The sequence below is a fragment of the Artemia franciscana genome, chromosome 1, assembly GCF_032884065.1.
Source record: "Artemia franciscana chromosome 1, ASM3288406v1, whole genome shotgun sequence".
In the NCBI taxonomy this organism is placed as follows: Eukaryota; Metazoa; Arthropoda; class Branchiopoda; order Anostraca; family Artemiidae; genus Artemia; species Artemia franciscana.
This window is the reverse complement of record NC_088863.1, coordinates 30,359,193-30,376,009: the sequence shown is the minus strand read 5'-3', so window position 1 is coordinate 30,376,009 and position 16,817 is coordinate 30,359,193. Positions and strand designations below refer to the sequence as shown.

Sequence of the window (16,817 nt, the reverse complement as noted above, 5' to 3'; positions counted from 1 at the left end):
GTGTTCGAGTAATGGTTCTCAAAGAACTGGAACAAAAAGTCAAACTTTAGCTTAAAGAGCGGGAGCTTGAGGAGATGGCCGCCACCTTCACTTATTGCTTAATTTCTGTTTGTTTTAAGTTTAGTCTTGCGATTGACTTTCATTTTTTTTTTAAACGTGTTTTTTTATTTAATTTCAATTTTGTTTTAGTAGCATAACAGGGTTTATGTTAAATGCTAGGAGGGCTATCGACTCTTTAAATCAAAATGTATCTATGACAGATCAATGCTTGGAGAAAAAGAGTTCGTTTAGTCGCATGTGTTTTTCGAAATTAAGTATAGCCTACTTATCCAAATTAAACTATCGTTTCCGCATTGAGAGAGGGGTTTTGCTACCTCGAAGGTCATACTTTAGTGTGTTGCTCGAGCATTTCTATTGGGGGGTGGGAGGTTTTACATACAGAGAGTATTGGGCTATATTATAATTTTTCTCCAAATTATTGGGGGGCAACTGTCCCCCTTGCCTCCCACGAAACAACGCTACTGATCATACTGCATGCTTCGCCCTATATTAATATCTGAAATTCCTAGAAATTTGTTCTCGTAATAAACTTGTAAAGTTTAATGGCTGTGCTACCAAAAAATATACTTTTTGTCAAAACTGTATGTTAGTGCTTTCACTTTAGCTAAAATCACTCTTTAAAGTAACAAGTTGGACTATAATTATAAGAGGGGGACTATAATTCTCCTGTGGGGTTTTCTGCTATGGTAATTCTATGGTTTAGTTTCCATTTTTATTGAACAGCATTTTCTTTTTCAAAACGCGTTTTTTAAATTTAAAACGTGTTTAGAAGTACTACCAATGTGTACCTATGATCTTTTCCTGTGATGACTCTGGCTTTTATTAATCTTTAACCTAGCTTATAGTGGGAAAACAGACAACAGTAACAAAAGCTGGGTCTAAGAAACACCCAGGTGAACTAACTGTCTGTCTCTTTCACTGTAGAACTATTGACTAATTGTTTATCTCGTCTCTTATCGAGTAGGCTACACAGCAGCAACAAATTTTACATAGAAGCTGGACTCCAGAAATGTCTAATTTGCTTATTGAAGGTAAAATTAATTTTAAAAGCTAGTATGCCATGTTTTTTTTTTTTTTTTTTTTTTTTTTTTTTTTTTTTTTTTTTTTTTTTTTTTTTTTTTTTACGGAAACTGGTATCTGTAAGTTCAAGCTTTTCTGAGAAAAGTTTAAACCATATGCGTGGTATATTCCTGTTGACCCTGCTTTTGAAGGTGTCTACAGATGTGGTCCCCTCGAAAAAATTCCCCCAAAAGTAAGAAAAATATGTAGTTTCTTCATCTTTTGTTCGATTCGTCATCATCGGCTCATCAATTACGGAGACTTGAGAAACGTCTAGAATTCACTGCCTGGATGTTTTTCTAAATAATTTAGTAACTTAAGACTATGTTTATGCGCTATTTGTTGTGATTTTTAATGACTGAAATACCTAATCCAATTGAAGGAGATTAATCAAAAATGACGGTTGTAGGTTTTCATCGTGTCATTGAATTTTGTATTTTCCAAATGATAAGTCCCTATTTAAATACCTAACGCATTTGTTTTTAAATTTATATATGGACGATTGTAAGGTTATAGATAGAAAATGTTTCAAGGAAATAAACTTAGTGATTTTTTTTTAGAAAAAAAACATAATACAGGCGAGGAAATAAAAGGAGCTCTTGAATTGTTGATAAATATATACAAAATATTAATAAATACAGGATCGATATACAATGGGATAAGGTGTATCCCTCAGTATTGTTCTGAGAGATCCCCTCTAGAAATCCAGTAACCAACAATTTATATTTTTCATGCCCGTCCCCCGTCCAGGTCTGAACATATGTGCACCTATGGCCTCATTAGGAGCGTGCGTTAGAATTATATATAAGTGTGTTATACCGGAATTGTCTAATTGTAGTGCCAACAATATCCGTAGTGTACAACCATCGAGTTGTATATCTGTCCGTCAAGTCAGTTATGTATTGTTAATTTCTGTGTGTTTTTAAATTTTTGTTTAGTACTCTGCTATTACGTATAGCCATGCCTATTTCGTTATATTGTTTCCCTTTTTTCATGCTCCTTTTTGTTATTTTTCGTATATAAATTACTTAGTTTTGTGATGTTGGTGATGAATAAATAAATAAACGGAATATATTAGTAACAATAGCTTTTATATCGGACTAAGCTTGATTGTTTCGGCAATAATTGAAGAATTATCTCCCCTGGTCCTAGTCCTGCATGTCAAGGCCATAACACACCTAGTTCTATTTAAATGCGGCTAATGGTGTAAACTAGGATTTATTTTTATTATTTTTACATTATTACCCAAGATCTCCTTCCCAATTTTTTTCTATCTTCCTGAATATCTCTTAACAAATTCTTGGGAAAGGGGTCCAGGACTTTTCATTCAGGATAGTTGTACTAAAAATTTATGCTTAACTTGTTTTGGATGAATGTCACTGATTTTTTACACGATTAGGCTAATTGCTTGAATTTTGAACCTTAGCCTAGATCGTAAAACGTGTACTCAAGAAAGAACCTCTGGCTTGCCCTCCCTGTAAAAATTTCCTGTCATCCTCAGGGACTAGCAACAGACGGACACTATACAGGAATTAGCCGTGTCCAACATCGCAAGTAAAAAACTCGTATATATACGTCGAACGCGCTTGTAAGAACTTTGAAAATTTCGCCTACTTTCCTTTCCTGAATGTAGCTATCTTTGCTACTGTTCTTAATCCCGAAATGGGAAACGTCACTTCAAATGTATAATGGGAGAAATGGAGGGGGTATTTTTCTTAAAATTGTCAATCGAGTTTAAGGTTCTCAAATTTGCGAATGTCAAAGATACATTTTTTTATTCAGATCTATTCCTCTCTTTGGGCTCTAGTCCATTGGGCGCAGCCATATGTCCTTTGGAGTCTCCAAGCCTATCCCCCAATATCTCACAATATTATATTTTTCGATTATTTGCAATGTTTCTGCTTCAACCATTTTGCTGTTTTGAATATCCTTCCTCCAGGCAAAAAAAGTCAGCGGACATGCCTAACATGATATTTCCAAAATATATCCTGCAGAACATGTTTAGTACCTATCGCCCTTCATTCTGGCAATCAGAAGAAGAAAAAATTCAGGTACACAGAAGGAGCCAAGTGCTTACTACTTCCATGGTCTTAATATGCATTTTTTATGGGTTCTGCGCCCAAGGCCGTCCATACGAGAGTTACCATTTTTGCCCCCCACCTCCAGAAATTTTGATCCGACTCGTGAAAAACCAATGTTTTTTTTTTTCTTTTTATAAGATTTCTTGAAACCTCACCCGAACAAAAATAACACACACGCACCCGAACAAAAATCCTGGATACGCCTTGTGCCAATTTTAAGGTCCTTTACATTTTATTTATGCTCCTTAATCAGTATCAAGCAGTGACATAAAAGTCATATCTAGCTGCAATTAACATGCATATTTATTGACAGCAAATCTTGTCAAAATTATCCCATTTTACAATTTTTTTTCTTTTTCTTTTTCTAGGTATCTAAAGAAGAATATGATTCTTGTCGGATAACGAACCCAAATCCTAGGATAATAGCTGTTTGTGATAAACCTAACAAGCTTATGTATTTCACAATTACATTTCGTTCATTTACACCCCAACCTGGAGGCTTGGAATTCAGACCCGGACAGGATTATTATTTTATTTGTAAGCTGTTTCTCCTCTCTCTATTTCCTTGTTTTAGTAAGAGTATCTGTTGCCTATATTAAACAAGCGAAAAAATAGGTATATTTTCTCAAGACAGTGGAATTCAATTCAGTGAATATTTCGGCCCTATTTCCAAGGGCCGTCTTCAGCATAACGCCAGATATATATATATATATATATATATATATATATATATATATATATATATATATATATATATATATATATATATATATATATATATATATATATATATATATATATATATATATATATATATTTCTTAATTTTCCGCTTTTGAAATGCTAGTTTGACGTTTAAAACTAAAGAAAGGCTCCGTAACATTCATGAAACTTGGCTTTTTATCGACAGTCGTGGCTATGGCAGGGTCCTAAAATAATTCATAGACCAGGGGTGTAATTTACTATGGGGCAGGGGGGCAACTTCACTATCCAGACCCTAGATCCCCCTCAGGCGAAGTTTAGTTTCTTCAAAAGCTTGTCAAAACTAAGATAGCCTACATAATTCAGAGAAACTGGTCAGTATTTCTTTGCTTTTATGGCTTATTTATTGGCTTATACTATATGGCTTATTTTTCACTGTCATTTTCGCTTGATCTGGGATAATTTGGTCCACCTTGCCCCCCCCCCCCGGGATTTTGACGAAATTACGCCCCTGCCATAGACCCTTTTTTTCATAGTTTTGCTATATATATTTTTTTTTCCATCGCAATATCGAAGAAGTCAATGCTCTTTAGATAAATTCTCGACGTCCCGCATTTCTCATAACTATCATTATTAATTCATGTATGAATAAGCCTAAGCGTATGGTTCCAATGCAGGCCTATTAACACAAAAACCGTCTGCATCTAAGCATATAACAATGGTTGATAGTATGCAAAAGATAAGAAAGAAACAATCTTATTTTGGGCAAAGCAACAGATGCAGACAGTCATAATGAAATTGGTGGAATATTGATTAAAGCATCCGGCTTTTTTGGCTAATTTTTTATACTATTAAGGTGGTTGCATATGGGTTATGCGGATGCAGTGGCATCAGTTGGTGGAGGAGCATATGCCCCCCCTCTAGATTTTTAATAAGTACTTTTTTGGAGTATTTTCATTGGAATGGCTGTATTTTGTATTTTCGGTTTTTGAAAAAGTTCAAGAAAATGACAAATTTCCTCTCCATAGAATTTGAAAAGTATAGTCCCCCCTGAATCTTTAGGAAGTGACACCATTGCCCGGGTGAAAGCCTCTAGGGAGGATACGTTTGAATACGCATCGTAAAGAAGACTGACGAGGACGCACTCCTCCCTAAAGATCAAAAATCTGTAACGGATAGTGTTCTGTATTATGGCCATCCATTTATACGCCCCCCCTGAAAAATGTTGCAATTTACTCTACTTGATACGTTTCGTCTAAAACTGATAAGATTTGAAGCTTTCGTAAATAAATGCACTCATCTTTATCACAAATGTCATACAATTTCAATGATTTATTGATTAAAAGTCTATGAAAGAGTATATTTTCTAGTCAATTTGGAATTGGAAAAAAAGGGAAAAGTCATTTACTGATTCTTTAAAGTTAATTTATCTTTTTGTGTTAAGTTAGGTATCATTTGTGGACTCATGAAGGTAAAATCGAGAATAAATCAAATATAGTATTTTATTTCAAGACCCTGTTTTGCACAGTATAGCGATTTTGGTCAGTGCTCATTATGCGGATGTCCTGTTTTTTTTTTTTTTTTTTTTTTTTTTTTTTTTTTTTTTTATTATTATTTTTTTTTTTTTTTTTTTTTTTTTTTAAATATCTGCTTTGTTCTTCATTGTTCATAAATACTCCTTTCTTAAATGGTTCATATTGTTTGAGCAGTATACTTGGCGGGCTTCTACCAAAATAAGGATTTTACGATTTTGGCAGAAGTACGTAAAATATTTGTGCGGTGGCATTTCAATTCAAATTGCATGTTTTTTTAATGCTAAATACTTCTTATTATCAGTTCTATTTTTATTGTTTTAAAAATTACGGGAAAACATTTGTGATATTAGACAATGGTTTATGAGCCAATTTATAATGTTGTAGTAGCTAACACGAGATGGACCATCTCGTCATTTCTTTCTCTCCTTTTCTCTCTCTCTCTGTCTTCCTTTCTCTTTCTATCTTTCTATCTCTTAATGCTATTTTAGTATTTTTAATAAGTTTCCATTTTGAAGGTACGTCATAGCTTTTCTTTGATGCATGCGACTCGCGACTTAGCTACTAAGAATATATTTTACTGCAAAGGGGACTTCGGTTTCCATTCAACCCAACCCCAATTCGATTCAACCCCTGCAATAGTTCAGGTTTAATGGAGTTGAGTTGTGTGGGGCTGAACTCAATAAAGTTTTATTTGAATGAGGGTTGAGTTGAACGAGGGTTGACTTAAGCAAGTTGAGTTATAGGCACAACAAGGACGTCATATAAAAGGGACCAAAGTATTCATAGCTAGATTTTTGCTATGATATTTTAGAAAGGGAACTATCTGATAATCCGTAACTAGGAGTAAATTGATTATTTGATAATGGATGTGTTTGTAAATTTTATGGTATGGTTACCGCGTATGGTTCATGGCTTGCTGCAGTGTTAAGGTAACGAAATATTCTTCTTAGGAAAGAAAACAACTGTTTCGGGGACACTATCTCTTTTCGCTTAAATTATCAAAAAATTATCTTGCGTTAGGTTGATAATTATTATATGATAGCTGAAACCTGACATTTCTGAATGTGTTTACTTGATCCAGCTTAATCTTATATCTAGTTTGTCCTCCGTGCTATTGGTGTACCTGGCTACTGACTTTGGTGAGTTTTTTTATATATATATATATATATATATATATATATATATATATATATATATATATATATATATATATATATATATATGAAGTACGAAAAAACTGCCAGAAAAAAGGTATTTATGTGTCTTTAAATTTCCATGTTGGGGAATTTCTCAGTTTGATAAGTGTAAATTCTTCAAAACATTCTCTAAGATTATCTAGTCAGAAGAATTTATCGTTTTAAGTAAATATGTTGTTACAGATCATTAAAAGATTGAAATTATGGTTTGGTTGACACGTTCTAGAGAAATTCCATATGTTTCCGGCACGAAATTTTCTAAACCTGGAAATATGAGATTTATTAGACATTCCTTAGTTGGTATGAGGCTTTTGAAATTGATATTCTTACAAAGGATTAGGCTTTCTCTTCTTATTTTGTTGGGGAGAAAAAAAAAATCAGCAGTCGGGCATTATGTCATTTTGTGCGACATCTAGCTGAACTAGGTTGTCTATGCTTGAGGTTGTTTATATTTTGTTTGCTGATCGTATTTATGCAGTCACATCACCTTTGATAAATTTCAAGAGGGCGGCAATGGTTAGTTTAGATTTTTTCAACTTAGGGATTTTTCAGGGGGATTAAATTCTATGGGAAAATTTTAAACCAGAACTTTAGCTGATAATATTTACAGAGGCCCGACAGTTACCTCCTCAGGCTTCTGCCTTAGAATTAATCCTATCTGAAGGGCTCAGGATCAAATCAGACTAATTCCGAGTTTGTCATTTTCAATTAAGTGATATCTGAACCTGGCCGTAAACAGGATTTTTTTTTAGGGTAGGGGGCTACAAAAAAACTTTAAAAACGCATCAAAAATTGTTTATGTTTGTTTTTGTTATATTTTTGCGAGTCGGGAGAACATTTGGGGGGATAACACCCCCTGGACCTGGCCTTGGTCAGAACATAGCTTAATCTCATATTAAGATTGTTTGTGGACTCATCAGTGAAGTTCTAACCCTTGTATTGTCGAAGATAGTTCTGAAAAATCTGATTTCAGCCACCCATTAACAACATTATGCCCGAAGTAAAGGATTTAATTTTCGTCACGCCCTTTGGGAGCTTTGCCTGTGTCTCGAAAGTGAATTTCCTAATTTGACCCGCTTTTCACTGGCCCATCTGCTTTTCAAATAATCTAAATAAATTCTCTCCTTCCCAGTAGGCAGATGAGTACGTTCTATAACCTGAAGATGTTGATTTGGTGCTCTCTAGCTAGGCAATGAATGTATTTATTTCGTGGGACATTTATTCGAAAAAGAATCACCAAAGACATCCAAATTAGATTAGATAAAAGACAATAGTTGAAAAATCACCTAAACTCTCAGAATTGCGGAAGAAGAATCACAAAGACATAAAATGGAGGGATTATGGGGGGGGTGCATGCCTCCAGAGTAATGTCAAGTGTCAGTTTTAAAGAGGCATAGTTTTTGTATTCACCCTGGGTAATGTTTTTTCCTAATGGATTCTGCTTTTTGTTAATAAGGCCTTATCTGAAATGGTTCCACCAATATGGTAAGTTGGAAAGTTAACGATATTTTACCGAGCGTAAAGTATACATATATTCCTACACTGTATCACACGGTATTATCTCTTTCATTATTAATTTTTTACGCACTTCCTCATTGGTATTACACCTCCGCACACGCTTTGGGCATATAACAAAGGAAACTTCTTTCTTTTTGCATTTTGCTGGCCAATGAAAACCTTCGCAACTACGGCCACATAGCTTTCACGGAACTCATAACTTTCAGGGTTCCTACAGGGCCCTAATAACCATTTTATTTTTTTCTCTTTGTTTAAGTCTCTAAAAATCAGGTTTAGTTTGTTTGTTTTTTTGGGGGGGGGGATTTTACATTAATCTCCAAGAAAAGATGTTTGCAATATCACAATTTTACTTTGGTGAATGGCTGGATCTGAAATTAAGGAATCCGATGCTATAAGTATCTTGTTATTTTGGTTAAATTTACCATTGTAGGCTTGTCGTAAAATCTTATGTTTCAGAAGGAAGTTAGACCTTAAACTGGCTGAAAATAAGACAAGTTTTGGCCAGTTTGATAGATGACAGTCAAAATGCTCGTAACCGAAGTTTTATTTTTGACACACCTTTTTTTGTTTAGGAGGGTTCCGTAGTGGACCAAACTAAGCCAGCACGTTCGCAAGTATTGTTTAAGGGAATGAATTTCTGAGGGTCGTAGTTGTTTAAGAGGCTCGTCAAAATGGCAATAGTATCGGCAAATTGTATGATGATGGCGTCAATGGGCAAATTGTATGAGAGGTTTAAGAGAACTCGCTATGTCTAGGATTTGGCCTGGACTCCCCTCCGTTTCTGCCGTAACTCTGAATAAGGATATTTTGTACCTGAAATGCTTCCACTGGACACGTAGAGTTGGCTGGAATGAATGGTACTTGTGTATTATTCAGAACACACTCAATACGTGAAGTTAGGGTCTTTTGTGAAACAAACTACGATGCAGGTACATTTTAATGAAATATTTAATATATAGAGGTGGTTAGGTTGGGTTAAGTTAGGCATTTGATATAATGCACCCCATCCCCTCTAATGTGCAAATATATAGCCCAAACTTTTGATAAAAGTTACACTCTATTGTTGCACTCCCAAAAATGTTCCTTCTCGTAAGAGTATAAAGTCATGTTGTGTCCATTGACGCGCTGTTTTGTTTTGGGTAAGAACCCCTTATCCTGGAAAAATATAATTGCCGCTTTTTCAGTCTTTGGCAAATCCCAAATCTTATTTCAGAATCCATATTCAAACACTATCTTTTATCGCTATGCTTAGCAAACTAAACTGAGTTTTGTCTTTGTGGCTATGAAACCGGATTTTCTCAGCAAAATTCTTAAGTGTGTTCTGAATTGAATTGAATCAAATGAATAATGAACAAGTTAATTAAGATGTACCTGCATCGTAGTTTGTTTAACGAATGAACCTAACTTCACTTATTGAGTGTGTTTTGAATAATACACACGTACCGAAAGAATATTCAACGTTCACTACCCCAAAATAAAACTTGGTACTTAGCCTACGTGTTATTCCGACCACAATCAAGAAGTGAAGTTAGGTTAATCATAATGAAATATATCTAAATAGTTGAAAATAAAATACTATAGTAGCAAAACTATGGAAACTCACAGAGAACTATAGAAAGCAGGCCACCCAGACCGCATTATATTAAATACCTAAACAACCATATATATTAAATGTTTAATTAAATATACCTACATAGTAGTTTATTTCACTCAGGCTAAGCTTATTATCTGAGAGTGCACCCAAAAAAACTGGATTTAAGTATATGAACCTTATTGACTGTGGCCTGGATAACACGTAAGTACTCAAAATCGTAGTTTTATGTTTTAATTCTTCTAGATTTTTTGTATATTCTTTGGAATCTGATTCTAAAAATTCCTTTTTGGAATTTTTCATTGAAAATTTCTTTTTTTTATATTCAATGATAAACTGAAGAAATGAACACCCCCCCCCCCTTCTCCTGAATTTTCGTGAATTAACGCCACTGATCCCCTGTCGATTTATATGCTAAACATGCTTTAAATCATTATTTGTTTTGAGAAGGAATGCTTCCGAAAAAGATGAAACCAGTTACTTGATGTTTGGGCGATAAATAGTTCTGATCCTACTTTCGGTATCTAATATCGTAATTCAAGATAGAAGAATTGGCTTGAGGCTAGCCTTTAGCTTACTTTGCTGTCTCAAGTGCAGAATGGCATGAAAAATAATATTATGGTAGTTTGGCCTCTGGGGGTATCTTAAAAACCGGTGGGAAATGTGATTCATTCTTCTTTTAGTATTGTACGGTATGTGGTAATATTTTCTTGTTGTTGTCTATTATGGTCCTGGTTATATCTTTGGACATCTTAGTAGGCCTGCAAGGGTCCAATCTTGGGGGGGGGGGGTATAAATCAGTAATGGTTTTCTATTGGCGTACTAAAGGCCTCTCATGGTTGTCTGTGAGTGAACAATCCGTATTTTAAACAAGAAACGTATCAACTTTTCGGCAGTGCCATAATTTTATCAAACTCCTTGGAGGGGGAGAGGCAAAATTGGGACCAATCTTCCCAAATCAAGTGAAAATGACAACGAAAACTGAAAAAATGAGCAGTATAGTACCGTAAAGGCAAGAATGTAGCCTACTAAAGAAAACTGACCCGTTTCTGTGGATGCTTTAATTATGCAGGCTTATCTTAGTTTTGACAAGATTCTCGAAGAAACTAAATTTCAGCTGAGGGTAACTTGGGGTCTGGGGGCAGCTGCCCACTGCCTCATAGCAAATCATGCCGCTGCTTTTCAGGAGGAGCCCATGTTTATTCTAATGGTTATAGATCCAGAATTTGTTTCCGGGAGGAAAGGTATTTTTAGGGGGGTTTACAAAAACAAATTTAAAAATGTATCTAAAATTTTTTTATATTCTTTTTTGTTAGGTTTTTACGAGTCGAACTAACATTTCGGGGGGGATTCAAATCCCCTCCCCCTCCCGGATACGGCCTTGGTCTTAGATAAGTTGTAAAGAGTTAACGCAATAAATACAGTAGGCCTACTTTTTAGGTAAAAAAGGAGACGTATATTTTGGTGACGAATCTTGTTAATGAATAATTAAAAATTGCCTTTTTGACTTACTAAGAAGAAGAAGAAAATGATTCTGAGCTTGTCGTAACTTGGGTTTTAAAATTGAAACGTAATTTGAAAATTTTATTGGTCTCGGTAAGTTTAAAAGTTTTGGCTAAAGCGTCAAATATTGAACCAGTTTAGGTTCTTCTTTTCTTCGTCGAGTTTTGTCGAGTGTTGTGCTTACGATAGTGATGCGAATCTCTTACATTCTATTTTAATCACCGCGTTTTACCTGAATTTTAGTTTCCAAAGTTAATCTACAAAATCGGGTTAAGTGTCCCCTCCCTTTCCAACTTTGCTTGTTTTCAGGGTCATTTTTTTTTTCATTGTTAATATTATTTTCTTCCTATTCTTTGCTCAAATCTCTTATCATTCACTAAGCCAAATATTATAACTGAAAACAAGTTCCGAAAACATTATTGTTAATCTGAGAATATATTACGTTTTGGGAGGTTTGCAAAACGGCCATGGCCTATGGACTCTTGATGAAGCTTTTTTCTGTATTCAAATAGCCCGCTTTGGCCTTCAGACGCAAAAAGTCAGTTTGTATAGAAATCATCTCCATTTAAATATTAAACGCTTGTCTGTGCTGAAAATAATATTGTACATGACACTGCACTTCTTTGTATGATGTTAAGCCAGCTTCGTTTAAGGACAATTCGTAAGAAAGATGCCGTTTTTGCATCCCTTCTTCGTGACCTAGATGGATTGTATTCTTTCGTATGGATTTTTTGTAAAGATTCAATCATATTCACTTTGGTTGGTGCTTGTGGGTGTTTCTATAAGTTCTTTGTTTGTTTTTTTTGTTAAGAAATTTGAATGTTGTTTGCGCTCATTGTTAAACCATTCAGTTTTTTTTTGTAATACATACTCGCATCTCTTCTGTTTTTGAGTACGTAATTTCCTTCTGATAAATAATTGTGAATATTATTGCGAATGCAAGTCTTGTTGGTGTTCAGTCTAGATATTCATTTCTACTGAATGCTTACTTGTATACTTGGTAATTTTAGTAATTCCCAGTCCGAGGGGCCACGAACTTACCGCCATCTGGTTTATATCTTGAAGCACCGGTTCTCGTGGCTCATTTCTACCAAACGTGGCTTTTCCGTCACCCTAGACAAAGTTCCGCCCTGCTGTTCGAAAGTGCTCTACTCATGGTAAACTTCCGTGGCATATGTCAGGTATGGCGTGCGCCACCTGGTGTCCGTAATTTTCGAAAGTCGGCAACTTCCCAGCAACAATTGTGTGGCGTAATGCAGTGGGTACTTGAAGCAAGGTTTTACATATACAGTCTCAGTCTCATATAGAGACTTAGACTTAGTAGATTTCCACTTTTTTTGCGTCCGGCAGCTAGTTTGTGTCTTTGTATACATTCCTTATGATCATCAGAATTTTACTTCTTAAGTTTTAATAAAATTCTTCTTAAAGTACGTAATACTCAGTTTTTATAACTCCTTTGTGGCTACAAAACAATTATAAAACCATACACGAAACATTGTCTGTTTATTCTTGTGCTGTTCCGTTCAAAAGAAAAGGAAAACAATTGAAGAGGGGCATGTTTGGTAATTAAGTAGCAGTATCAAGCAATTTATGGTAACGAAGTGTAAGTAAGGAGCGATTCATGCGAATAGTGAGCGAAATTAAAAAAAAAGATGAGTTTAGATAATAATATATACATCAAAATAATTTCTTTTTTATGAAAATTTTAGATATGTAAAACTCATTAAGTTTGGAGTTATTAACCAAAAGTTACGTTCTTGATAAAATTGCCTGGTTTAAAAAAAAAAACGAAGAAAGCATCCCTTAAAAGGGGAATGATTGTGTGAAAAATTACCCGTGAAATCCAGCATATCGGAGAATTCTATTGCAGAAATCTCAAAATTGTGAAATTTAACATTTTCCAAGAGGATGATCACGGGTTTGTACTCATTTATCCCTTTTTTTCAGGAGCGGTTGTATCAAACCAATGGCAGTGTAAAAACGGTATAGTTAAGGTAAAAGTTCTAGCGGCTTTTTGAGTAGCAAAAGAGATTTTCCCATTTTACGACTTAAAACAGCAATTTTGGTACAAAGAGGACCAAAAAGCTACTGAGCGAAAATGTTGAGATAGCCAATCGATTTGGAATCATCGAAAAACAAGTTAACGAGTCTCCCGGTTTTAGAAGCTGTAATGACGCGCGGTGGCACATTCATTCCTAAAGATGCACGTAGTCAATTAAAAAATAAACAAATGGTTATTGAATTGGAATAAGAAGCTTTTTTAAAAGGAGTAGTCCCTTTCATATACGACATAATCTCTGTTCATTTTAAGTATTATTGTTGCTCTTCATTTTTAGTTGGAAAAAACTTTTCGTTCAATTTCTGATCATTTTTGAATCATGCAGGAAAATCCCCCCCGACCCGTGAAAATTTTCCCGGAAAACCTCTCCATGGGAAATTCCTCCCACTGAAATCTTCTCCCCCTCTTCAAAGAGAGCTCACTCTGGACGATACTCTCTCGCTGAAAATTCACTACGGATAAATCTCCCCCTCCCCTCAAATTCAGAATTACCACTCACCCTCATAGAAAATTTCCCTTAAATGAAAATCGAGCAACCAAAGAAACAGTAAGACAAATAATAATAATTACTCATATGAATTCCAAAAAGAATTCTAGAAATCTCACCCCATCCTGTTGGAAAATTCTCCCCTAAAAACAAAGTTCTTGGTAGCAGTTGCTACCCCCCTCCCAAAAAAAATCCTGGCGGGGGTCTGAATACCCAGCTTTCCTTTTTTTAAACCCCACCCCCAAACAAGACTCATTCTGTTTTTATCTGGAGGTTTAATGAGTGTTGGGAACATTGGCCATTAAAATGCACTCTTTGGGGCACTTACCCATCCCCCACCTACACAATGACCAACAGCTCCTCCTTCATACTAGATGATGCGCACTTATAAATCACTGAATGTAACTTTATTAGATATGAAGTAAATTAGTTTAATTAAATCAAGCTTTAAAATGACTGTCAGAAACATTTTCTGCAACAAGAACGGAGGCATCACCCCACAGCACTCTTATTCAGGTTTAGTCTAAATGAAGGGAAATGAGAGATAAATTCTCCCCTCCCTCCACACACACATACTCTTTTTTCTGTATTTATGTGGAGGCTCATGAAGAGTTAGACAACTTTGGCATTGAAATCCGCTCTTTTAGGAAGGTGATTCCCCCTACACAATAATTGCTTATTCTTAATTATATGTAACTGAACATAACTTCCTGAAAAAGTAATTGAATCAACTTAGTTAAATCAAGCTCTAAGATAAATGTCTATATTTACCATACGTTACTTCTCAGGAACAAATGAGCCATCGTGTGGCATTACTTTCTCTGTAACCGTGAAGCTCAATATATAGTTTTTTGACATTCATAAAGTGATTGGCTATCTTAGAATTGTCACTCGGGTTTATTTAAAAAAAAAATATAAGTCATAACATACATAATATCTCGTCTCTATGCAAAAAAGTATGCCGAGTCCCTTATCCCCTCAAAACTAATTACGCACTATGGCTCTACCTCCACTTCTCGATACAACCATGACCCCTACCAACAAAATTATCCTTACAAATCCCCACCTCTTCATCCAGGAGCAAAGCACTCCAATTCCCACACACACACAAAAATACTTAATAATGGCTAAAATTTCTTATCTATTTAAATTCTTTAATCAATATAAACTATTTCAAAACAAGATAATTTTTTAGTCTCTTTTTGAAAGAATCAAGGGAGCTCCTGCCTCTCAGTTCAAGCGGTAGGGTATTGTAAACCTTAGCGCAGACGATGTCAGGCGAAAAATCCGGCCTCGCTGTTTCCGTATGTCGAATATGGATCTGTGCAGATAGTCTTGTAATTGGAAGATGCTGTTCGGCTACCAAACGGAATAGATTCCTAAAAGGCGGTGGACAAATTGATGGCAACTTCCCTAACTCTGGCAAAATCGTAGGTTGGTGCCTCACTATGGCAGGAAATAACACTTTCCCACGGCTGAAAAATCACCCCTAAAAAAAAACTGAAAACACATACACGCATCCAGCAGATTTCTTCTGGGGAAAAATGCGAAATTCCATGTTTTTGTAGATAGGAGTTTGAAACCTCTACAGTAAGGTTCTCTCATTTGCTGAATGTAGTGATATGATTTTCATTAAGATCGCTTGCCTGTTTAGGGGTGTTTCCCCCTTGTTTGAGAATCATGCTCATTTTTCAGGGTAGTAGCTGTTGGTGGGTAATATTAAACTTGATGAATTTTATACATTTGGAATCAGCCTGAAAATCAAACGCTTTTGATGTGTCAATTCCTACGAAATTTCCATTTTTTTTTGTTTCAGTGTCCTTTGGCCCAAATCGCTCCTTACTTCCAGCTCGGTACTGATGACGAAATTAAAATATTCCTTGACTTGGCTTAAATCGATGGTGCCCTTTTAAACTTCTTTTTAAATAACGAAGGTCAACCTTTATGATTAATCTGCTTTACATGCTCTAAATTCATAAATAGTTCTGTAATAACAAACTGACCTTATTCGCGCCACCATATTAAAATAAGGGACAAAAAAGGTCCAATTAACCTACTTCTATAGTTTAATCCATGGCCATTTTGTGATTTAATATCATGGAGTGACTCACCAAACTGAGTCGAGGCACCGACCAAAAAGGCCTATTGCCTCTAATTTTGTGACTTGAACCCATACCAACATCCGTAGGGAAGAGGATTGAGAATAGTTTTTTTTTTCTTCTCCTAAGAGAGTAAAGAGCCATCCTTCTCTTTATAAACAAAAATATAAAAAAGCAGTTTTATCAAAATAGATGAATGTTGATATTTGATAAAATGTTGACAAGAAAAGATATTCTTTTTTATAAATATCTCACTGCTCACTGTGAGGATGAAGCGCATATAGTTAACGTGGCCATGCACATGCGCAGAAAATCGGGAGGCGTTTGGAACCACCTGAATTCGTGCTCCATTCCCCACAAAAACAACTTCTCGTTTGTGTGCTTGATCGTGTTCAATTTTGAACCGGTCCTGTTATAATTTAATAATTCTTTGCAATTGATCTTTAAATTGCAAAACAATGGTGTTGCAACGGAAACCTAACAAGAGTGTTTTAAGGGGTATTTCCTTGTTTTTGGAAAATTAGGCAAATATTCTCAGGCTCTTAGCCTTTTATGTGTAACACTAAACTTAATTAAACTTATATATTTGAAATCAGCATAATAAGCAGATTCTTTTGATATGTTTATCGCTATCAAAATTCTTTTTTTTTTAGAGTTTCGGTTACTATTGGATCGCACCGTTCCTTACTTGCAGTTTGTTACCACGAACTGTTTGACATAAACGTTAAATTGGAAAGAATAGGGGTTCTTTTGCAAAACAGTAGTTTTGCGACGGAGACCTAACAAAAGTGCAAAATATCCAGGAACACCTACAGATTACAACTGCTGCTTCCTAAAAGCAGTCAAAATACTTCTAATAAAAGCAGCAGTATAAATTAAGGAAATGCTTCTAGAGTGTTTAATGTTACCTTTTAGACGCCTTCTTATT

General features: G+C 35.2%; 1 protein-coding gene across 3 annotated transcripts in view; it reads left to right on the top strand.

The window, feature by feature from the left end:
* LOC136028403 (ephrin-B2a-like) overlaps positions 1-16,817 on the top strand; it is a 251,227-nt gene that overhangs the window by 196,533 nt on the left and 37,877 nt on the right. For all 3 annotated transcript variants that reach the window (XM_065706239.1, XM_065706248.1, XM_065706229.1), the window contains one exon: positions 3,569-3,737. In XM_065706239.1, the coding sequence (XP_065562311.1) occupies positions 3,569-3,737 (169 nt within the window). The remainder of the gene's footprint in view (positions 1-3,568; positions 3,738-16,817) is intronic.